Source organism: Plutella xylostella, chromosome 30 (genome assembly GCF_932276165.1).
Source record: "Plutella xylostella chromosome 30, ilPluXylo3.1, whole genome shotgun sequence".
NCBI lineage: Eukaryota > Metazoa > Arthropoda > Insecta > Lepidoptera > Plutellidae > Plutella > Plutella xylostella.
The window spans coordinates 819,886-843,239 of record NC_064010.1 but is presented as its reverse complement, the minus strand read 5'-3'; the positions used below and the strand labels follow the sequence as shown (position 1 = coordinate 843,239).

General features: G+C 39.9%; 2 protein-coding genes across 3 annotated transcripts; both read left to right on the top strand.

Moving 5' to 3' along the window:
• Nucleotides 1–1,321: 1,321 nt before the first annotated feature.
• LOC105392595 (fatty acyl-CoA reductase wat) lies at nucleotides 1,322–8,104 on the top strand. Of its 2 annotated transcripts, none has more exons than XM_048631970.1 (10): nucleotides 1,322–1,462; nucleotides 2,369–2,550; nucleotides 3,504–3,597; nucleotides 4,798–4,920; nucleotides 5,417–5,688; nucleotides 5,834–5,943; nucleotides 6,131–6,198; nucleotides 6,638–6,833; nucleotides 7,135–7,315; nucleotides 7,698–8,104. In XM_048631970.1, the coding sequence occupies exons 2-10, from the start codon at nucleotides 2,381–2,383 to the stop codon at nucleotides 8,062–8,064; spliced, it is 1,581 nt and encodes a 526-aa protein (XP_048487927.1). In that variant the 5' UTR covers nucleotides 1,322–1,462; nucleotides 2,369–2,380; the 3' UTR covers nucleotides 8,065–8,104. The 2 variants fall into 2 exon arrangements, with proteins under 2 accessions (XP_048487927.1, XP_048487928.1); XM_048631971.1 differs by having other exon boundaries at nucleotides 1,383–1,462; nucleotides 2,366–2,550.
• Nucleotides 8,105–8,828: 724 nt separating this feature from the next.
• Nucleotides 8,829–22,180, top strand: LOC105395528 (DNA-binding protein Ets97D). Its single transcript, XM_048631930.1, has 15 exons — nucleotides 8,829–9,181; nucleotides 9,575–9,673; nucleotides 10,145–10,266; nucleotides 10,927–11,098; nucleotides 11,634–11,761; nucleotides 12,216–12,411; nucleotides 12,973–13,096; nucleotides 14,059–14,184; nucleotides 14,413–14,486; nucleotides 14,768–14,865; nucleotides 15,646–15,797; nucleotides 15,857–15,942; nucleotides 16,739–16,892; nucleotides 21,085–21,205; nucleotides 21,976–22,180. Exons 1-14 carry the CDS (start codon nucleotides 9,037–9,039, stop codon nucleotides 21,203–21,205), a joined length of 1,797 nt encoding a protein of 598 aa, XP_048487887.1. The 5' UTR covers nucleotides 8,829–9,036; the 3' UTR covers nucleotides 21,976–22,180.
• Nucleotides 22,181–23,354: the final 1,174 nt, after the last annotated feature.

The window sequence follows — 23,354 nt, the reverse complement described above, 5'->3', positions numbered from 1 at the left end:
ACTAATCAACACATAACATATGAAACATAACCTTTGCGAACTCACCCAAAGAACATGTGAGAATGTCAGTCCTCTCAGATGCCTTGTTGATTAGCCTAATAGCCCTAGTGAGTGGAGCGTCATGTAGCAGGTTGGTGCGGGCGGTGGGCACCGCGAGCAGCCGGCCCGCGCGCCGCCGCAGCCCGCGCCCGCCCGCCGGCACCGCGAGCCCGATGCTCTCCAGCACAGTGGGATTGCACAACCATCCTCTAAACACCATAAATACCATTTTGGTCAAAGCCAGGTCTCTCCTAACTTCAATCTTGCTGTATCCAACCATACCTAGTATAAATAAAGATGGGTACAGCAAAGGATAGCCCGGATACACCCCGTACATTTTTAGGTAAAGATACCTTAAAAATTTATTTTGAATACGCTCCAACATGAGATTATATTTAATTTCATGCGGAGCCCAGATGACTGCGTTGCTTTCTAATTTACTCCTAACTAGCGCATTATACAGGGCTTTCACAGTACGTATGTTATTTGCTATATCCATTTTCATATAAACATATGTTATAGAGCTAAAAATGAAATTAAAAAATGGCCATATAAATCAGACGAAGAATGGAATTTCGAAGAATCACCCATAACATTTCATAATTATTCATCTATCTATATAGATATAATTTTATAGAATAAAAGAAAAAACGGTTTTTAGTAAAGTCTGTAAGATATACTTATATACTTAAATAAGTCAAAAATTATAAAATAGGTAGTTAATGCGTAAGTATAATCAGCAAAAGCAATGTGCATATGTCAAATCTTTTTTAAGTTCAACCGAATGATAACCATTGTACCAATGAATAAACAGTCACAAATCTTCTAAACGAACTAATTCAAATAAGAGTTCACTGGAAGAAGTGGGGTGTTATTTGTCAAGTTGTTTCTTTTGCACTGACACTCCATCTTGTTCTAAGGTATATTGTTAATCTAAGTTCACAACACTGGTGGAAACAGATTTCTTTCCGCTGCATATGTCTATTATTATTATTGAAAGATATTGTTAAAAAAGATTCACTGATGACCCTAAACCCTTCCTTCATTGGAAGAAGACCCGTGCCCCAGCAGTGGGGACGTGATGGGTCGTGATGATGAGTCTACAATATTTCACGACAGAATGACCTAGCAGGATTTTCTTCCAGGCAAACAGCTATAAATAAATCATAATGTATGTAGATAAAAGCAATAAATTAACAGGTTACGTATGTCGGTAATTTGTTTCCAAAACATACCACCCTACATGTTACGTAATAAGTAAATTAATTAAAATAATCAACGTCACCCAAATTTAGTCGAAACCCGGAAGAAATTCGGGAAATTTTCCACTAATCCAGGGTTAGTAGTGTAGTAAATCATTGTTTAGTCAGCGGTCTCGTAGCGTAGTGCAAACGTGGTTTTTGGGTTTCTAAATAAAGATAAGGTTTGTATCCAATAATCTTCTAGGTGATATTGATTTTTAGAAACTACTGCAGTACTTATAAATTGATTGCAGAAGATACGATAGATAAATTGTGTTGTAACAAAATAGTGCAGTGATGCGTGGATATTTGCTCTCAGAATCAAATGGTAGACTGAATTAACTTTTACGGTTGAAGAAAAACAGTCATTGTGATAAACTAACTAACCCTCAGTGGATCGACATGGTGAAAATTAAAAGGAGGGAGTTTATAAATGAGAACATCCATTGGAGTGAGACATAAGTGAAGGAAATAACAGCAAAACAGCTTAAGTAACTAGTAGATTTTCATCATCATAAACTCGTAGTCGTCTAGTTGGAAATAGCCCTTTTCCAAGGGTACCACAACACTCTTTCCTCATCCTTCCTCATCATCCAGCCACTGTCTATTAAGATAAGCGTGGGACGCCCTCCTGCCCGCTGGACTGACGACCTTAGGCGGGTAGCCGGTAGTGGTTGGATGAGGAAGGCCGAGAACCGAGTGTTGTGGCACTCCTTGGGAGAGGCCTATGTCCAGCAGTGCATGATTATTAGCCGATGATGATGATGATGTGTACATAATCATACATTAGCGTCCACTTCATCGGCATTTCCGACGCGGTTTCTTCATACATTTTTGAAAACGCCATTGGTGGGATAGGTACGATACCTACCGATAGGTGGTTTACCTTACTCACTCTCAATGTGTAATCCACTCTTATACCTCCAGTGGCCATTGACTTATATATTATTAGCGGAAGGACAGGACGCTCAAGAAATTAGCAATCTCACGCTGGCTAAAACCTCTTATAGCGAGCCAGCGCGCGGGCCACATGTTGTTTAGCCAAAATTTTCTGACATCATCCTTCCTTTTCAAATCATTGCTAGTAGCCCTGATCCAAGATGGCGATGGATCCTGCTAGTGACATCGCGATGCTGTCGCGCATGCGCACTATCCGCGCGGCTGAGGAGCGCGGAGACTCGCGGGTGCAGCGCGCGCTCGCCGGAGCCACCGTCTTCATCACCGGGGGCACCGGCTTCCTGGGGAAACAACTTGTTGAGAAACTCTTCAGGTGAGTTGGGATGGGGTTGAGAATCATAAGTGCAGTGGTCTAATGGTGATGGAAAACATTGTGAGGAAACATATTAAGGATCAGTGTAGTGATCTAATGGTAATAATAAAAATAATAATAATTCTTTATTGCAGGTGTATACCCATAGATAAAATTAAATACTTACATAAAAATTCACAAATAAAATACAATAACTGGTCAAATTAACTGTAATGGAAAACATTGTGAGGAAATCTATAATGGATCAGTGCAGTGCTCTAATGGTGATGGAAAACATTGTGAGGAAACATAGATATCTGAAAGTATTTCAGAGTACCTACTAGGGTTTTCGTGGTCAGCCGGTCGCTGACTGCCCAGTGTCCACAAGACATAATAATGATGTCAAAGAGTTGATTTGTAAGGGTCAATTTATACTGGGGCAGAGTCGAAGCGCAGCGAAGCGTAAAATTCTTCACAACTAAAGCAAAACCGCACGAATGGTTGGTTGCGTTGGTCACGCGTAGACGCGCGAATCGCGAAGAATGCGCGCGACTTTTTAAAATCTCAGTAGCAATGTGTGCGTTATGCTGTGGAGTTAATGTTGTATTTGTAATGTTCAGTATTGAATAGACGCTTCGATGCGCTTCGACTCTGTACTAATATAAATTGACCCTTAGAGTTGATCTGATAGAATGAGTTTTCTGAGGAATTTGTGTACGAGTTTGAGAGAGAAGCATGAAATTAATTGCATAATCCTAAAAAAAAGTAATGTTTTGGGTTGTTATGTTACAATGTGTCTATAAATAAAATGTAAGTAGCTAATGTAGTGGTAGCTAACCACAATGTTCATAGCCAAATAAAATAATTACAATAATGTACCTACAATAGCATTGCATACGTCATTACGCGTTGCTTGCATCAGTTATAAGTATATTTCACAGGAAGAAATAGTAAATAAATTGCATATTTTACAGATCTTGTCGAGACATCAAGAAAATTTTCCTCCTTGTGAGAGAGAAAAAGGGAAAATCCATTGAAGAGAGACTGAAGGAGACTCTAAAAGATCCTGTAAGTACCTATTACTATCGGCCGACTGGTGAAGTGGTTAGTGACCCTGATTGCTAAGCTGAAGGTCCCGGGTTCGATTCCCGGCTGGGGCAGATATTTGTTTTAAGACAAATATGTGTACTCGGGTCTTGGGTGTTGATATTTATATTTAATATGTATCAATCTATGTGTTTGTGTAGACATATTAGCTATCCGATACCTATAACACAGGCTCTGCCTAGCTTGGGATCGAATGGCCGTGTGTGAGATGTCCCCACATCTTTATATATTTATTATTATTTATTACCTTTTATTACTCAACACAGCAGCTGTGTGTTTAATGTCATAATGTTCACGAGTACTCATGTCTGCAAATCCCGGGGTAGCAAGCGAGTCACCAATTTTTTCAGTAAGTATATTACACTCACGGGCAATGAAAAGGTTCCACTGAGAAAAGCAAAATACTCCTAAACGGAAAAGGCTAGTTTAATGGCGCCTTCTGCAACATTGAAGCACATTTAAAAGAGCATCAGGATATTACCAACTAACTTTACTTTATGCTTATATGTGCTGTGACCTTTATACTCGCGTAATAGGTTGCTATTTAGAGCTAACCATACCGCCGCCGCCGCTACTCAATGTAATTTACATCACAAGTGAACTTGAACTACACTCACGTGCAATGAAACAGTCCCACTTACAAAAACACTTACCTGAAATTACCTAGTTAAATTGAACTTCGATGCTATTGTCACTGGCACTTTTCCTTGCTCCTGAGTGTACAGATGCTATGAATAAAGAAAATAGGTTTAGCTAACAATGACTACTTTTAGACATTATGTGCACTTATAGAGATTGTCGCCTTTAGAATTTGTATTATTTTTGTTTCTGTCCCCGCGCATATCAGTGCTGGTTCGGCAAAGTATGAAAAAGGAAAAGCGCTTACAAGTTTCCAGCATTTTTTCTGTACACGACCTAAGGATTCTTAAGTCCTATTGTGTCGGTGGCTGTACGGCACAGCAGGTCCTTTTGTGCATTGTATTACCATTTATTTATAGACACTTTACTTAAAAAACATACACGGACAAAGTACAAATTAAGAAGAAGTTAGAACCTACACAAAGGCCAATTTATTGCCAAAAAGCAATTTCTTCCAGCCAACCTTTTTGGTCGGTGGAGAAGTAAGGTAAATTTACCTTTCTAAGCTTAATTCCTCTCCAGGTATTCGACGAGGTCCGCAAGGTGAACTCCTACTTCGAGAAGCGGCTGGTGCCGGTGGCCGGCGACGTGGCGGAGCTGAGGCTCGGACTGAGCGACGAGGACTGGAATATGCTGGCTGAGGAGGTAATTATCACATCATCACGACCCATCACGTCGTCACTGCAGGGCACGGGTCTACTTCCAATGAAGGAAGGGGTTTAGGCTTAGTCCACCACGCTGGCCCAGTGTGGGTTGGTGGACCCCAACACACGCAAGCTTGTGTTGAGAGAATTGTAGGGAAAGTGGACAACCCGACATTAATCACTACATACAATCTTCTTATCAGGTCGACTTTTAACGGACAAAGTCGTTGAATGAAGCTACAGCAGTACAACATAGTGCTAAATATACCAGAAACATACAAACAAGTAAAATAATGTGCGAAGTTGGAATGTTGCTGGTGAATGCACGATGTTTTCCTTTACCTTTACAGCTTTTATATGACATAACTGTACATGAAATCCTTATTTTTAAAGAAGTCATCCAACAAACATGGCCTCTCAAATGCGATGGTGAGATCCGTTACGCTGTCAGGGCTCTGTTTGTTTATATAATGTTTTAATGATGGCTTCATTTCCAGGTAAACTTCATCTACCATATCGCAGCCACCGTCAAATTCGACGAGCCCCTGAAAGTGGCCATCCTCACGAACGCCCGCGGCACAAGGGAAGCCATAACCCTGGCCAAGAAGACCAAGGACCTGAAGACCTTCGTCTATGTATCCACAGCGTTCTCAAACTGCTACAATTCGGAGGCTTATGAGAAGTTCTACCCGACTCCCGTGTCAGCGCAAACGATTATCGATTTTGTTGAAACGTTTGATGAGGAACGACTAGATGCTATCACTCCGGAGTAAGTGTTAATTATTATGTTGTAAATTGTAAGATATATTTTCATTCATTTGGCTAACCCAAGATACAAAGATGGGCAATGCTTCATTAATTATTCTCATTACTTTGTTTACATAATATATATTAAGTACATGTCTTCTTTACAGAATACTCGGAGGTTGGCCCAACACGTATTCGTTTTCGAAAGGGATAGCGGAAGATGCTGTCAGGACTCTTTGCACAGACATCCCCACCTGTGTGGTGCGACCAGCCGTTGGTAAGCCCTTATTGCAGCCCTTAAAAAGACTTTATTACTTGGAAAATCTTTCTTTGTCATTTCTTTAAAGTTCTATTCATTCACCAAGAGTAGATATTTTGTGTTATTACCCCAAAAATCTGACTTGAAGATGAGAGCAGGTTCTTGCACTTCTGTGTCTAATAAGATTTTGTGGTTTTTTTTTCAGTGTTTCCTACCGTATGTGAGCCAGCACCGGGCTGGTTGGACATGGGCAATGTGTTTGGTCCAAGTGGTGTAAGTACAAAAATTGTCTCCTTCATTTTGATTCTCAGAGTGAAAGAGGAAGAAATGTGCCTTTTTTGTGGTTAGACACAATTCTGTCATTAATCATTATCATAACGGACACCATTATTATTTTCTGGAAAGCTTAATCAATTATTTCCATGATTTTTTATCATCCTTAGATCTATCGTCCACCTATTATCAAGTTACCTCTTTCTCCTTGCTGTAGTAAATCCGAGATACTTTGTCCACATCAAACCACAGTATTAACTGAAACGTCAATCGATTGTTCGACCTGAGCTAGTTGATTATGAAATCCATCTACTGCATCTTGAGGGTTGAATTTTATTGTGATGCATGTTTTATATGTTTGGATGATCTTATAGTGCTTGACAAGATATTCCATCCGCGTGATCAAATTAATATTTATAATGGTGTGTGTTTGTTACAGTTACTCCTGGGTATAGGAATGGGTATAACCCACACAACTCTAGTGAACCCTGAGGGTAAAATCGACGCAGTACCAGTCGACTACGTTAACAACGCAACCATCTGCGCGACGTACGAGACCGTCCAACGCTACGCAAAGGGACACAGAGATATCAAAATATACACTGTCTCTAATCTTAGGAACGTATTTACTTGGAGTAAGTGGGATTCTTAACTTTAATAAGTAGGTAAGGTAAACACAGGTACTTATTACCGCCATCCTGGCATTTTTTTTACTTTGAAGATCGATAACAAAGGTTTCGGTTGATAGTCAACGATATTACTTACTATTGAAACTATAAGTACTGTAAAGTTTTTGCGCTCCTGATATTAATATAAGATATGGCCAAAAATTCACGAAAACATTGTTCAAAATAAGACTTTTAGGAAAATATCTCAAAAAATATTTACCTATGTCAAAATTTTGGGGTCTAAATAATATAATTTTAAATTTTTCAGATAAATGCAGTGACGTCTTAGAAACGACGGGTCGAGAACTCGTTTCTCCGAAGGCCATTTGGTACTGTGGAACAATCGTGGCACAAAACGAAAAAATGCTTCTTATACTTTCACTACTTCTGCACTTCATTCCAGCGTTTTTCATTGACATTGTATTAAAAATGAAGGGGAGTAAAATCAGGTAAGACATGTTCAAAGATTATCAATACCTAGAGTAGGTAGATTAGGTATACCTCATTGATATAAGCGTGCACCTTTCGGCATCGTATGCAACGGACGAACCGCATTCAGTACGTATTATTTGTATAGAAATTCACACAAGTGCGTCCACTGCATCGGCATTGCCGACGCCGTTTCTTCATACATTTATAAAAATCCGTTTTGTCTTATAGATAGGTATACATTACGTCAACACATTATAAACTTAAACTTAGGTAGGTACTTATGTACCTACATAAACACTTGATTTGAATTTGTATAGGTAAATATTTATAGGATTTGTCTTTTCCCACCAAAACAAATTTCCCTAGTCCTTACCTAACTAGTTACTTATATTCTTTCAGACTCACAAGACTATACACAAAGGCTTACAAACTGAACATAGTCCTAAAATACTTCCTACTCCGGGAGTTCCGACACCATGACGACAACACACTAGATCTCTTCAACAGATTGTCGGACACTGACAGAAACATCTTCAACTTTGACGTAGCAGATATCGACTTCAACGTCTACATAAAATACTGGTGGCTTGGACTGAGAAAGTACATCATTAAGGATGGATTGACAGGCACTAAAGAGGCGGTTCGGAGGCAGAAATGGCTAAAAGTTGTCAACTATGTTGTAGTTATTTTGTATGCTTTTAGTGGTTATAAGTTGCTGATGTTTAGTGGGTCGGTTCTTTGGATGTGCTTAAGATGGTTGTTTTGAAGTTTGTGTGAATAAAATTCTGTTGTGTTTGTAAGTTTTATTTTTGGTTGTTTTTTTTCCTTCAAAGCTAAGAGACTTTTAAGGTAAGCATCCACCTTTCAGCATTGTACGCAACGGACGCATCGCATTCAATATTCTTTGTTTAGAAACTCACAAACGTACAATCCATGCGCATTGTCGATGCCGTTTCTTAATCCGTTTGGTCCGATACGTACGATACCGATTTGTAGACGCTCACCTTTAAAGAACGTATAGGTAGGTACAAACAAACTACACCTTAACAATCCATAAGCAGCATCGCTCTAACAGAAATCTGTCAGATCCATACATGTTAGGTACCTACTTAATGGAAGGTGGTTATAACACCGCTCTTATTCAATGTAGGTTAAGTAGGTACACCTAACGTATTTAAAGCACTAACTAGGTAGGTACTATCTGTATAAACTCTAGGTAGGTATAATCTTACTACTTGGGAGGTGCTTCAATGTTTCAGGGAAATTTAATAACTTTACAGTACTTCATAAGTGAAGAACCGATAATTATAATGTAAATATGGCCCTGATATTCAATTGCAGGGAAGTATTCTTTGTGGAAAGCAGTACCTAAGTAATAAGATAACCAACATTTAAAACGTTTACACAACGCCATCTATTGTCGAGTAGCAGTATTAACTAGTCTAAACATACCTCAGAATACTGACTCAGAATGATTGTCTATGTCATTCGCTAATCTGTGAACGAAGTCTTACCACAGACAACCTAGAGCAAGAAAAGAAGCAAAACTGTCAAAATGTGTACAGCGCACGCGGAAGTCCCTTCTCGAACGATTTCCTTTTCCTAAATTAATTTTCTGCAATTTTCAAATCCATTTCCTGTTTCCTGTTAAAAAGCTAAAAAGTTTGTAAACAAAAAGTTTATCCAACAACAATTTACGTGCGATTGAGTGGTTTTGGTTTTGGCGCTTAGCGTCGGAATGGAGGTGACTAATTTGGACGATCTGCTAAACGTACGAGTGATAAAAATGGAAAACGGCGGCGAAACATTCGACGATAGCGGAGAAGTTGAGCCCGCTGATCCCCTGTCTGTTATGCCTCAATTTGTTACCGAAACGGATTTAGGTAAGGACAATGTAATTGTACCTTATAAATCTTAGGGTAATTATATTTATCTTTGATAAATAAATAACCTTGTTGCCTTGATTGCCTGTGTTTGTAAAAAAAACAATAAGTAAAAACAAATGCCTAGCCAACCTTCTTTTGTTTTTCTGGGCACAAAAAGAGTTTGGGACGGAAATTGTTAATACTTATTTAAGATGCTAATAGCAATTTATTATGAAAGTAAGTTGTTTTATTGCTTTACTAGTTATCTAGGCCTACCAAACAATGTGTACTGTGGTCATACCACCAACAATCCCTATTTCTAAGTAAATAAATTATACATAACTTGCTAGGCTTGTAACTATGTAGCGGAGATATTATGTTTGCTCATTTTGTACCAACTGTAAATTTCAGGTCTGATGCAGTCCGGGTCGGAGATACTGCAGGCTCCACTAGCGGTCTTCTCTGACACTGTTGATGATGACGACACTATGCAGAGCACAGAGTCTGGAGGTAAATACTAAAAATACATCACATCCCCACTGCTGGGGCACGGGTCTCCTTCCAATGAAGGAAGGGGTTTTAGGCCTAGTCTTTCATAAAATACATGGTAGTGTAATGTAACCATTAGTATATTGCAAACACTATACAATAGAGGTGAATTTACAGCAGTGCAGTGTACAATCAAATATTGATCACAAAAACACTACCAACTAAAGTTTGGTTGAAACTTGGTAGTTCTGAAGTTTGCAACAAATACACTTTTTTACCTTGTCAAACTAACCACCTATTTATTCTTTCAAAGATTGACAGTAGGGTAGTTTGCACAGCATGTGAATCTATGTAGGTATACTTAAATAAAGTTTGATTGGAAGAGATCACTTAGGGGTAATGCAGATTAAGATTACACAGTGCGATCCTTAACTAAAAGCTATCATTATTTATTCTTTTTAACAAACTAATAAAATACTCTTTATTCCCCAGAGGAGGTGATAGTTCAACTAATGGACATCAGGACTCGTCTCTCGAAACTCCGTACAATGCTGGAGAACAGGCTTGGGGCAGACCTGTCTGACTACACTTTCTGGCTGCAGGATGCTAAGATGGTTAGTAACATTTCTAGTGTACCTATCTGCCAAAGGACCTAAGGAGAGACAGCAGAGGATGATTATTGCTATACTTTTGCTATAGGAAATAAAATAAAAACTGTATTTGCAAGGTAGGTAGGTATGTATTGTATTGTATAGGATAAAATGACATGATGAGGATGACTTCTATCAGACAGTAATAATAATACATACTATTACCATTTATTATCTCCAGTAGCCTGCAAATAGTTCTTAGATGACTGATATAATCCTTACCATAGGATATTTTCAAACATTATAAATGCACAGTTTGACTGTGCATCTATAACCATGAAAATTAGTTCAAACAACTCCTGTTCTAACCACACAAACTTATCCTCCCAATAAAAACCAGCGCTATTGCCATACTATATACCACAGTTTGGTAAAAGTGACCCTTAGTGTAGTTTCGAAAATAGTATCGAATCTTGTGATCTCACCTCTGCACTGTCACTATTTTATGTCAAGTCAGTCCGTGACTTCACCCAGGGTTCTAGCTGAAAGTCACTATAGCACCAAGCTGAGCTTGAACCCATCAGCACCAGGAAGCAACACTCACACTCATCTTTTTTTCTTTACTCATGTTTGTGTTTATTCTATGTATATTTGAAGTAAATGAATTATCTCTCCTCCCAACAGCTAGAAAGCCACAAGACACTAGTAGAACAGTGCATCCGGGGCTCCGGGGTGGTGCAAGTGAACATCAGTGTCCGGGCCGCGGAGAGGAAGATCAACATCCTGGACGTGCTGAAGCCGGACGAGGAGCTGCTGCAGCTGCCCGCTGCTCAGGAGGCGGCTGCTGGTTGGTGTTCTTCTTCTTACTTAAAATATTTATTTATTTCAGGCATCTGACCCCTTAGCATGAATTTTCATTGTGAATGTGAAGTATAATTACTAGATGTTTTTTTTAGGAAAATTTTTGCTCTGCTACCGACCGCCAGGGGCGCTGTTCATTTTTTTATACAAAATTACTCGATGAATTTTACTTCACGTTAACGATGAAGATTCATGCTTACCCTACCCTACACTACACTACACTACACTACACTACTATATTTTTTTATTTTTTTATTACACAATGAAATTACAATTTTGTGGGATCATAAGATCGCAGTAAGTTGTCTGCACACTTCACTAGGCAGGCCCGTGCTGAAGTGTGAAGGTTCTGTTCCGTTCCTCATTATGCTTTCAATTTTATTAATGGAATGTTTTGAACATATTATTATTAAGAAGCGAAGCTCGCGGGAACAGCTATATATATATATATATATATATGTGGGGTGGGGACATCTCACACACGGCCATCCGCCCCCAAGCCAGGCAGAGCCTGTAGCCTCGTGGAGCAGTGCATGGGGGCTCCGGGGTGGTGCAAGTGAACATCAGTGTCCGGGCCGCGGAGAGGAAGATCAACATCCTGGACGTGCTGAAGCCGGACGAGGAGCTGCTGCAGCTGCCCGCTGCTCAGGAGGCGGCTGCTGGTTGGTGTTGTTCTTCTTACTTATAGCGAGCCTGGTGTCGTTCTTACTTGTAATACAGGGTGTTCCAGAAAGGGTATACTAAGCCGACAGGGGGTGACCCAGGGGGTCATTCTAAACAACTTTTGTTCTATGAGTTTTAGAAATCCGCCAAAAAAAACGTAAAACAAGAGTTGTTTATAATGACCCCTTTAGACACTCACTTTCGGCTTAGTATACCTACCCTTTTTGCAACACCCTGTATACATTTATTTCACGTATCAGGATTATTCAAGATATAGTGTGTGTGTAGTGGTTAGTGACCCTGACTGGTATGTTGAACGTCCTAGACGATGCATGCTTGGGTCTAGGGACTCTAGGGTGTTAATATGTTAAAATGTGTAGATATATCTTTTTAAGGCGTAGCAAAGCTCGCGGGCACAGCTAGTATATATATATATATATATATATGTGGGGACATCTCACACACGGCCATCCGCCCCCAAGCCAGGCAGAGCCTGCAGCCTCGTAGAGCAGTGCATGGGGGGCTCCGGGGCGGTGCAAGTGAACATCAGTGTCCGGGCCGCGGAGAGGAAGATCAACATCCTGGACGTGCTGAAGCCGGACGAGGAGCTGCTGCAGCTGCCCGCTGCTCAGGAGGCGGCTGCTGGTTGGTGCTCTTCTTCTTCTTACTTATACCGAGCCTAGTGGTGCTGCGGAGACCACTGATTAATCTGGTTTTTATTTCTTAGAGCGTCGGTGATATACAGGTAGTGCAAAAGTGGAATGCTGAAAGGGGCTGATTCTCTGTCACTTTTGCTCCATAGAAAAATTGGTTGTCATGACAATGTGATCTTTGTTATCGGAACGAATTTTTAAAAGTTGTTTTGTGTTTTTTTGGCATTCATAAAAACACATTCAGCGATAAGACCGCCTTTTGTACCCTTGTTAAGTGTCTATGTAAAATTGTTAATCATTTCTTGGTGTACAGAGTACTCTATCTATCTATCTATCTATTCATTTCGAATCCGTTGACACAAATTTGAATTTTTGCTATATGTCAAACTATAAATTTTGCCAGTGGAAAATGATATTTATCAAAACAGTCATAGAGTAAAATATTAAACATAGAATTTATGGTTTTGACAGCACTTAAAATTAGAATATGTGCCTTCAGAATCAAAATTAATGTTTTGTCCTTCATCTAACTGTATATTTTCTTCCTTTCCAGAGGTCAAGTCACCTCAGAAGTCCCCCCAAAAGGCACCCCTACACGCGGCGGCGGCGCGATGGGTTGTGGCAGACGCCTTTCGTAGTGATATGCACCGACCACTGCCTAGTGATCCGAAGAACTGGTATGTTTTTGCTGTATTACTTGTACTTAATTTATTATATTTTAGCCGCGTACCACCTCAACTCTCTGGTTCTGGCAGAATTACCAGCGCTGTATAATTTTTTGTACAGCACATGCTGAGTCAGAGCCATTTTACTGACATAATACACACCACAAATTATTGTTATTCCTCATGTCACTGTACATACCTATTGATGTTGTTTTGTATTTGTGATGTGTACTTTTTAGTAAATAAACGATGTGTCCTTGTCTATGTCTACTTTATGTAGGTACGAGAAACAAAGTAAGCAACTGACGCTTATCTGACCGGTTAATCCCTTCGCATTAACCCACAACATGGTGACAAAGCCCAGTTACTGTAGTTACGCTCCAGTGTTTCGTATTTGTCACCAACTTGCTAAGAACAAAACTACTCGGCGCGGATGTCTGATGGATCTGTATTTAGTTTTCTATATCTTTACATACGCTATTACTGATTATGTCAAACATCTGCGTACCTTTGCTATAGCAAAATACATTGAAAGATAGATGCGACGCGTGCAAAAACTCAGCAATCCTAACTAATATTATAAATGCGAAAGTAACTGTGTCTGTCTGTTACTCTTTCACGCCAAAACTACTGAACGGATTTGAATGAAATGATTGGTATACATACAGTCTAGACCCTGAGAAAGAACATAGGCTACTTTTTATCCCGGAATTCGTAAGGGAAAACTTTTTAAGGCGAATCGGAGCGCGCGGGAACAGCGTGTATTCTATATAAGCTATCAAATCATCGTACTTAGATCAAAAGTGAATCAGAATGACCCCGTGAGTCATCCTTATACAACAAAACTCATCATCACGTCCCCACTAATGAAGGGAGGGTTTTAGGCCCAGTCCACCACGCTGGCCTAGAGCGGGTTGGTGGACAGTAGGGTTGGTTTACGGGTTTTAAAATTTTGCCTCCATTTCACCCCCCAGGTCAGTCCAACACGTAAAAGTATGGGTGCAGTGGGCGGTGCGCCAGTTCAACATGCGCGGCGTGAAGCTGTCGGACTGGAACATGAGCGGCGCGCGTCTGTGCGAGCTCTCCAACCAGCAGTTCAAGTGAGACATGAGCGTGGTTTTGTCGGTGAATTTCAGTAATGTGGACAACATGATTTGTTTATGAAGAAATAAACTTGTTTAAAGGGGCAACTGTAGATTTTTCCTAACCGATCGAGCAGTGCTAATCCATTCAAATGTGTATGTCGCCACCTAGGTGACGAGCTGAATTTCTGTTAAAAATGCGATCTCGTATTAGCATTGATTGTAATAAAAGTTTTTCTTTTACAGAGAAAAAGTTCCACACGACCCAGGCGACCTATTTTGGACACATTTTGAACTGCTTAGAAAGTGTAAATTTATTGGTACGTAACAATTATAACAATTAAAAAAATATAATTAATTAATAATAATATGCAATTCTTTGCTAATAACGAATAACTGATATTTTTTTCTTATTCGTGTCGTGAGTAAAAGCATTGTCCAGTTTAAAGTTGGCAGTAGCTGGATCAACATAATTATATCTACAAACCTTATCTACACCTTCAGGTTTTTAAAATGTGGGTAGATTAGTTTGTCACCTTGGATTAGTCGTGAATGATTAGTAATGATGACTAATAGCTAATGTCTGATGTGTATATTCCAGCGGTGATACAAAACGAAGAGAGTGGCTCTGAGACGCCGACCAGCAAGCCGCAGGGGGACGTCACGCACTCCGCCATCAAGAAGAAGAAACCTAAACAGGTGAGAGTGGAGATATACAGGGTGTTGCATAAGGGTACCCCACACACGGCTGATCGGTGACTGACTTTAAAAAGTCGGTCATGTACTAACTATGTGTTAAGTGGTACTTATATTAAACCGAAAAGAGGAGACTCAGTGGGTCATTCTATTATAGCACTCGGGCTTACTTATTAGATTTAAAAATTTTATTATATTTTTAATTAAAATTAAAATAAGGTAGAAAACAATAATGTAACATATAACAATAACATAACATATAAGTTTCTTGGTCGAATGATTGTGGTGTGTATTGTGCCAGCAAAATGGCTCTGACTCAGCATGTGCTCTATAGAATTTGTCTCACTTACTAATACTTCTTTTCATTCTCTCCCACAGCTAGTCCTAGAACCATCCGACGGCTCGGTCCTATCCCCGTCCTACCTGTGCGGCGGCCGCAGCGGCAACAACGGACAGATACAGCTATTCATTTATATCACCCTGACGGAAAACGAAGGGTGTTCTAAGTTTAACGTGTCTAAGTAACTGTGTATGTGCGTATCTGTCTGTTGTAGCTGTAGCGTAGCTCCCATACGGGTGAACCGATTTACGTTTTGTTTTTTTAGGGCGATATGTAATGTTACCCCGCTACAATACAGTTACAATAAAAAACGATACTGTAACAATAAGGTAACATAATATAATCTTGCTCGAATGATTGTGGTGTATATTGTGCCATCAAAATGTCTCTGACTCAGCATGTGCTGTATAGAATTTGTCTCATTCACTTTTTTTCACCCACAGCTAGTCCTAGAACCGTCCGACGGCTCAGTCCTATCCCCGTCCTACCTGTGCGGCGGGCGCAGCGGCAACAACGGACAGATACAGCTGTGGCAGTTCCTGCTGGAGCTGCTCACCAGCGCCGAGTACTACCACGTCATACGCTGGTTCGGTGAGTCACATCTATCTCACTCGTAGTATAGGTGAGTCACATCTATCTCACTCGCACCCGCAGCGGCAACAACGGACAGATACAGCTGTGGCAGTTCCTGCTGGAGCTGCTCACCAGCGCCGAGTACTACCACGTCATACGCTGGTTCGGTGAGTCGCATCTATCTCACTCGTAGTATAGGTGAGTCACATCTATCTCACTCGCACCCGCAGCGGCAACAACGGACAGATCCAGCTGTGGCAGTTCCTGCTGGAGCTGCTCACCAGCGCCGAGTACTACCACGTCATACGCTGGTTCGGTGAGTCACATCTATCTCCTGAGTACCTGTGCGGCGGCCGCAGCAGCAACAACAGATGAATGTCATGTGGGCCATTGCCTTACATTCATAGTATCCTTGTCAATCCTTGACCAACACCGAGACGCCTAGGTATATTAGGCCAGTTCTATTAACCTTAAGGCGGCTTTTTGGCAAATTCCTTTAAGAGAGGATTCGAAGGAAAACACAGCGTTTACGGTGCCTGCCTGTGGATTGTTCCAATTCTAAGTAATGTGCTTTGGTCTTAGATCAGCTCCAGCGACGCAGCAAAGACTCATGGATTGTTTGGTCCCGAATGTGGCAAGAAGATAAAGATCTTAAAGATCTATTTAGATGACATCGTGTTCGTCTCCTCAACGTTTGAGGAGCATCTGTCGTTGTTACAGAAGATGTAAATCAAAATGTTGTTTCTTTCAGCGAGAGCTAAAGTATCTCGGATTCGTGGTCAATGAGAAGGGCCTGCGCACGGACCCTGACAAAGTAAAGTCTATAGTCTTCCTACTCCCCAGAACCGCAAAGATGTGATCGTTTTTTAGGTACCGCTTGTTACTACAGACGTTTCATTAAGAATTTTTGCCTGATTTCGCACAGACCTAAATCGTTATTTACCAACACCTATCTTCCCTCAGGTACTGAGGGCGAGTTCCGCCTACTAGAGCCTGAGAAGGTGGCGCGTCTGTGGGGCGCGCGCAAGATGAAGCCCGCCATGAACTACGAAAAGTTATCGCGCGCTCTTCGCTACTACTACGACGGAGACATGATCTCCAAAGTACCAGCCAAGCGGTGAGATTGGAGGAAATATTATAAAATTAAGTAACTAAAAAGGGGTGTAAGGGTTCTAAAGGGGTGTAAGGGTTCTAAACATCCGAAATGAACCAATTGCCAACCTCACCTGCCCGTGGTGCACCCTGCTAAATAACAGACGAGGCTCTGGCGACCGGATGATGGCGGTATAACTAGGGGTGATCGTTAATGGTTTAATCATTTAATTTATTACATTAATTATATTTATTCATTAACTACATTAACACAATTTCAATAAATTGATATTGATAATTGATAATTGATAATTTTAACAGTTCGTAAATTTATTGAGCGCCCGTATTTAACTTGCTACGCCCTCTATGATTTTCGATGAGAACCATTTTTCGCCAAGACGCGAGGCGGCGCCTCGACTTGTATTTGTTTAGGTTAATGAGTATAGATGCCGCTGAGGGCACAAACTCGAGATTGAGTGCTTGCGATATAATCAGTATTTGCTGGGAATAAAGTGCGTTTTCCTTTGGCGATAATGGCTGTTTCCAATAGCCACTTGTCGAAAAGAAATTGGAGGTCACGGTCATTCATTAACGTTTAAGCGATGTAATGCAGAGGGTTATGGTATTTATGTGTATAGTAATAGATGCGAATTATCATTGAATGCTTCATTAACGTTTAAGCGATGTAATGCACAGGGTTATGGTATTTATGTGCATAGAAATAGATGCGAATTATCATTGAATGCTGGATTATTGTCAACGGTACCATCAACCATAATATTATTTTCACTCATTCGTTGAATGATAATTTAAACGCGGAAGTCGGAAGTAAAATAATTTTCACGTATTGTTGTTGTTGACGTCGAGTAGATTGCAATAATAAATATTTCTTGAGTTCGGTTGCGGAAGTTGTAGGTATAAAGTAGGGTTAGTGTAGTGATTAAGTTAGGCAAATTAGTGTAATAAACTGTATAAATAAACTTGATTAGTGATAAGTGATAAACTGTAAATAATGATGACCAGCAGAAGGAGTAATGCTGCAATTTGGAACTATTTTGAGAAAAGTGCCAGTGGTGTGAAACTTGCGACGTGTAATTTTTGTAAAAAGACTCTTTCATATAAAGGAACCAGTACAAATTTGAAAACTCATTTAAAATTAATGCACATTTCCGTGTACGGCGAATTAATAAGTGGTACGACGCAGCAAGATCAGCAGGAGCCGGCAGCAGGTTTGATTAATGGTGGAGGTTCTGGTGGTGGTGCTGGAAGTACAATAACCGCTTCAACTAATTCTAATAGTGGTGGTACTCGGGCCGTGGAATCACTGCCATCGACATCGTCCGCATCAGCAGACAATATTCAAGGGCAACCGCCAAGAAAGAGGCAGGGTAACATATCATCTTACTTACCTAAAAAATTACGGCCGAGTGACAAACAACACATTGATAAATGCCTATTAAAATTAATAGCATATGATTTTCAGCCTTTTAGCATAGTAACAGATCAAGGCTTTAAAGAATTTACGCAGGCACTTAACCCTAACTACGATTTGCCTGACCGAAAAACCATTTCAAATGTGTTGTTGCCGATGGTTTATGAAGATAGGCTGCAGTTTTATAAAAACTTATTGAAAAATGACGCTCTTAGTGTTTGTTTAACCGCCGACAGTTGGTCTTCAAAGGCTATGGACCATTACATGGCTATTTCAGCGCATTATTTATCGGAGACCATGGAATGTAAATCGATTCTTTTAACATGCGCACTTGTTGAAGGCAGTCAAACGGGGGTTTACATATCTCAAGAAATAAAAAAAATTGCTGTAGAATGGAATATTGAGCACAAAGTCAATTTTTTCATAACGGATAACGCTTCGAACATGATTCGTGCTGCAGAGCTCTTAGAGTGGCGCCATTTTGGTTGTTACGCGCATAAACTAAATTTACTGGTACAAGACGCATTACTCAGCATAAAGCCTACGCTGGACAAAGTTAGTCGAATAGTGGCACATTTCAAAAAAAGCTTAGTTGCGAAGGAGAGGCTGCAAAAATATCAACAGCTACAACAAAACATCGTTGTACCTAAATCTTTAGTAAAATCGGTACCTACCAGGTGGAATTCAACGTACCTCATGCTGGAAAGGTTTATACAGTTAGAAGAGGCATTAAAAGCAACCCTTCCGCTTTTGACTGCGAATTTGCCTGCAATTGATAATGAAGAGTGGAAGTGCATAAGCCAAGCGTGTAATGTGCTAAAACCCTATTACGAAGTTACAAAAATTGTTAGTGGGGAGAATTACCTGAGTGCTAGCACTGCACTTGTGATGACAAATAACCTCATAATGATTTGTGAAACGCACCTGCACGACACACAATATGAGTTAGTAGAGCCAATGACTCATAGACTAAAGGAAGGTTTACTTAACAGACTGGGAAATATCGAAAATGTTAAGGAAATCGCGCTTTGCACGCTTCTTGATCCCCGATTCAAAGATGCGGGTTTTAAAGACATGACTGCTCTTCGGTGTGTGAAGTCCGAGCTTTTAGAAATGATGACTTCATTAAACAATGATGATGATGCGATAAATGCAACTTCAGCACCCAGCTCAAATAGTGATATTACTGATACCACATCGAGATTGTCGATATGGGGTTCATTCGCAGCCGGTAACAGGACCAATAGGACAGCGAAGACTGCACGAGAAAAATCGGAGCAGGAACTTGAATGATATTTGAAAGAATCTCTGCTGAGTGTTGACAAATGTCCTCTAGAATGGTGGCGATCGCGTCAGGCCATTTATCCTGTACTCGTCAAACTATTAAGGAGTAAAGGAAATATAATGGTTACATCTGTACCCTGCGAAAGAGCCTTCTCAAAAGCTGGCTACATAATTAGTGACAGGCGCACGACTACCACGAAAGTTTCACAACTTATGTTTTTAAATGCTAATAAAATGTAGAAATTAATAAATGAAAACTAACTGATTGTACTCTAACATACCTATTACCATTACTACTACCTTTGTCACATTTTACTTTTATTGTAAGAAATATTGTCCTATCTGTTCTTTTATTCTGTATTATACAGTATAGCTATGATTTTTTTGTTTTATTTTAACATAATCTCATAGTAGCGTAGTACCTTTTATATCGTTAAACTGTAATAAAACAAAGTAATTTTTTTCACTATTTCAATTAACCAAACAAAAAACCTAATATAACATTATTCATAACCTTATAAGTTATAACCTCTGAGTTTAATATTTCAAGTCATTAAAAATAACAAACAACCAAACAGCGTTTTTATCTGCTAAACAATTATTCGTTAATATTAACGCTTAATATATTATGATATTTCAAATTATTCATTATCAATTAACCATTATTCAGTTTAAACGCTTATTCTCATCTCTAGGTATAACCATCCAAAAACAGCTACACTAAATCCCATAGGCCGGCGATGGGCAGCAGCGTCACCGGCACGAAAAGTGTAGCCCTGCGATCACTAACCCGCATTGCCAAGCGTGGTGATTATGGCAAAATCCTCCATGGAGTCACACCCAAAGCCCCGGCCCCCAGTTCCCGGCAGCCCTACTATTCCTGACTACGGCAGCGGTCTAGGTAACGGTAGGGCAGGGGGTGCGAAGAATCCCCGGGTTACGAATGGCTGCCATCAACGACTACAACTGGCGACATACAACGCACGGACACTGAGAGAGGACGAGAAGTGTCATCTTGACACCAGCTGCTGCTGCACGGGTTCGTTATCGACGTACAATTCAGGGCTGTGATTGGTGGAACGCGCACTACTACTACGCGGTACTACTTCGACTAAAGCTGCGTACAGACCAGCCAAACGAACGCCAACGAACGGGTTTCGTTGACCTTCGTTGCTGCAATCGCCCCTGTATTATGTATGATAAATATCCATCGTTGGGCGTTCGTTGGGCCGGTCTGTACGCAGCTTTAGACATGATGTCCAAAGTACCTGCCAAACGGTGAGGAAGAATGTAGAAATGTATGTCACAATCGCTAAATTGGTCGTTTCTGGCCGAAACAATTTAGACTTCTACAGTCTTGGTACTGGGAATTTGGAGGCAGATTTAAAAAAATGAAATTACCATGAAGAGGAGGTAAAACGTGGAAGTTATGAAGTGACGGCGCTAGTTCTACTTGCTTTGAACCTTAAACTTTACATAATATCTCTCTTACTGTCCTCAGATTCGTCTACAAATTCGTCTGCGATCTCCGTCAACTGCTAGGCTACTCCGCGAGCGAACTTGCAGACCGAGTGAAGGCTGTCTACCTAGCCACTCAATTGCACAACATGGACACTTTATGAGTAAGTATACAGGGTGTTGCAAAAAGGGTATACTATACTTTGTTTCACGGGGAAAGACATCTGACAGGACCCTTATTACATTCGAATAAAAGTAGTTTTGGTTTGTATCAGATGTCTTTCCCCGTGAAACAAATTATAAGCCGAAATGTACGTGGCAGGATGTTATATCTAAGCCCGCAAATAAAATCAGAATGTCAAAATTCGCGAAAAAAATTCACAATATGGACACATTATGAGTGAGTATAGCGTGGGACGCCCTAGAGTGAACTGGTTAAGTGAAGGCGATGTACGTAGCCACCCAACTGAACAATATGGATACTTTATGAGTGACTACGGAGTTTGGGACGCCCTCTGTCTTCTGGGCTATTCGGTAGACATGGGCACTTTAAGAGGGAATACCATTCTTCATCATCATTTCACAATCATACCTGCTGGAAATGAGTTCCTTACTTTTATAGTTCCTTACTATAAATGCCTATATTTTTATGATTGAATTACACAGCTCTGAACACCATACATAGAACTTTAATGAGATAATTATTATAAGCATTACGAGGTTAGAATCAGCAAAATAGGCAAGAGTCTATACTCAATATAAACTAACAGAGGTAGATAGGTACTTATGCACAAAAAGAAACAATACAGTAATGACCTACCTACCTACACAAACAATGCACGCTATTGGTGTAAAAAAGGTAACCACTCAGCAAACTGCTATGCCAAAATATCTTAAATAAAAAATAGGTAATTAACAATTTATTTTTTTACAGGAATCGGCTCAATACCAGTTCAAGGTAAATGTGAAACAAGAAGAACTATCAACGTATGAAGATGATTGTTAAATAATAAAATAATAGTTTTCCTGTAAGAAGGCATATTTTGATAGTTGGTTTAAATACCTATTTATGTTATAAGTTTAGGCTTTCTCGCATACAAAGTGGCGCCTCTAGCGGGAACTATCAGAAACTTCTGAGAGAAAATGGCAGTAGAAATAGTAAACTTGATCCGTTTACAGTTATTGTAAAACCCCTAACTACTATTAAACTTGCATAAGACATATATAAAAAAATTTACTTATATTTTCTTAGTTTTTGTAAATTAAGAAACCTAAAGGTATGAATATGAAGTTTCGTTACCGATGTATGTGTAAGACTAAAATTAAATGTAAATATTGATTAATTTAGTTAATGTACCTACCACACTAGTTGTTTATACAAAATAAAAGTTTATTCAAGTTTGTAATGTGTAGTTTCTTTTTGACTTTCCATTAGCTTTCAATTTATTAGAAATGGGAGAATAGAAACATTTATTCAACGTACCTACAACTTTATAATTAATATTCGAGTGTCAAGGTTAGGTTGGCCTACCACCATTTCAAAGGCTCAAAATCACTAAGGTGAAGAAATCTATTGTGGTAAAATCTATAAATCTGAAACTGTAAATAAATATGGGATGGAAGGAAGGGAAATCACCCCTGGAGTCCGACAATCTAGAGATTCTAGAGTATCTAGATTCTAGACGCTCCGCTCACTGCACGAGAGTCGAGGCGGCGGCGACAAAGCGGCGCGGGCGAGGCGAGACATTTTGACATAGCGGTTTAAGTAAGCCGAACTTCCACTGCCGGCTATATAAACTAAGTTAGTTCGCGTAGCCAGCTTTTCATATACTTACCTATTATGTGCGATGTGCATCCACTCAAACTATGCACTACTGTATGAAAAACTGACTCAACTATGCGAACTAACTTAGGTTAGCCGGCCGTGGACATTTGGCTTAAGTATATTATTCTTATCGTCCGAAAATAATTTCACACTTTTCACACAACACAACCTTCAACATCTTCACCACACTCTACCTACCCATTTTTATGTCATAATTTTAATGAGTGCACATTTCTGAAGTGATACAGGTAAACAGGTACCTCATCTAGAATTGAACCCGCGACCTCAATTTGACGGCCTTGTAAAGACATTGCCTACACGATCACGTGTGTTATGTCATACATAAGAGAATTTTTCGAAAGAAAACCAGTTTCTTAAAATATTTCATTGAATATATCCGCCTGTATAATAGTGTTGTAACTAACTGTAGTAACTTCTTAAAACTTGTGTTATGTACGAAAAAAATCGATCAAGAATGTGTAGGACTC

Coding starts and splice junctions, on each gene's coding strand:
- LOC105392595 (XM_048631970.1), top strand. CDS start 2,381: ATGGCGATGGATCCTGCTAGTGACATCGCGATGCTGTCGCGCATGCGC. Junction 6,199..6,637: donor ATGTGTTTGGTCCAAGTGGT/GTAAGTACAAAA, acceptor TGTTTGTTACAG/TTACTCCTGGGTATAGGAAT. Junction 6,834..7,134: donor TAGGAACGTATTTACTTGGA/GTAAGTGGGATT, acceptor TAAATTTTTCAG/ATAAATGCAGTGACGTCTTA.
- LOC105395528 (XM_048631930.1), top strand. CDS start 9,037: ATGGAGGTGACTAATTTGGACGATCTGCTAAACGTACGAGTGATAAAA. Junction 11,099..11,633: donor GGCGGCTGCTGGTTGGTGTT/CTTCTTCTTACT, acceptor CTCGTGGAGCAG/TGCATGGGGGCTCCGGGGTG. Junction 16,893..21,084: donor TCCAAAGTACCAGCCAAGCG/GTGAGATTGGAG, acceptor TACTGTCCTCAG/ATTCGTCTACAAATTCGTCT.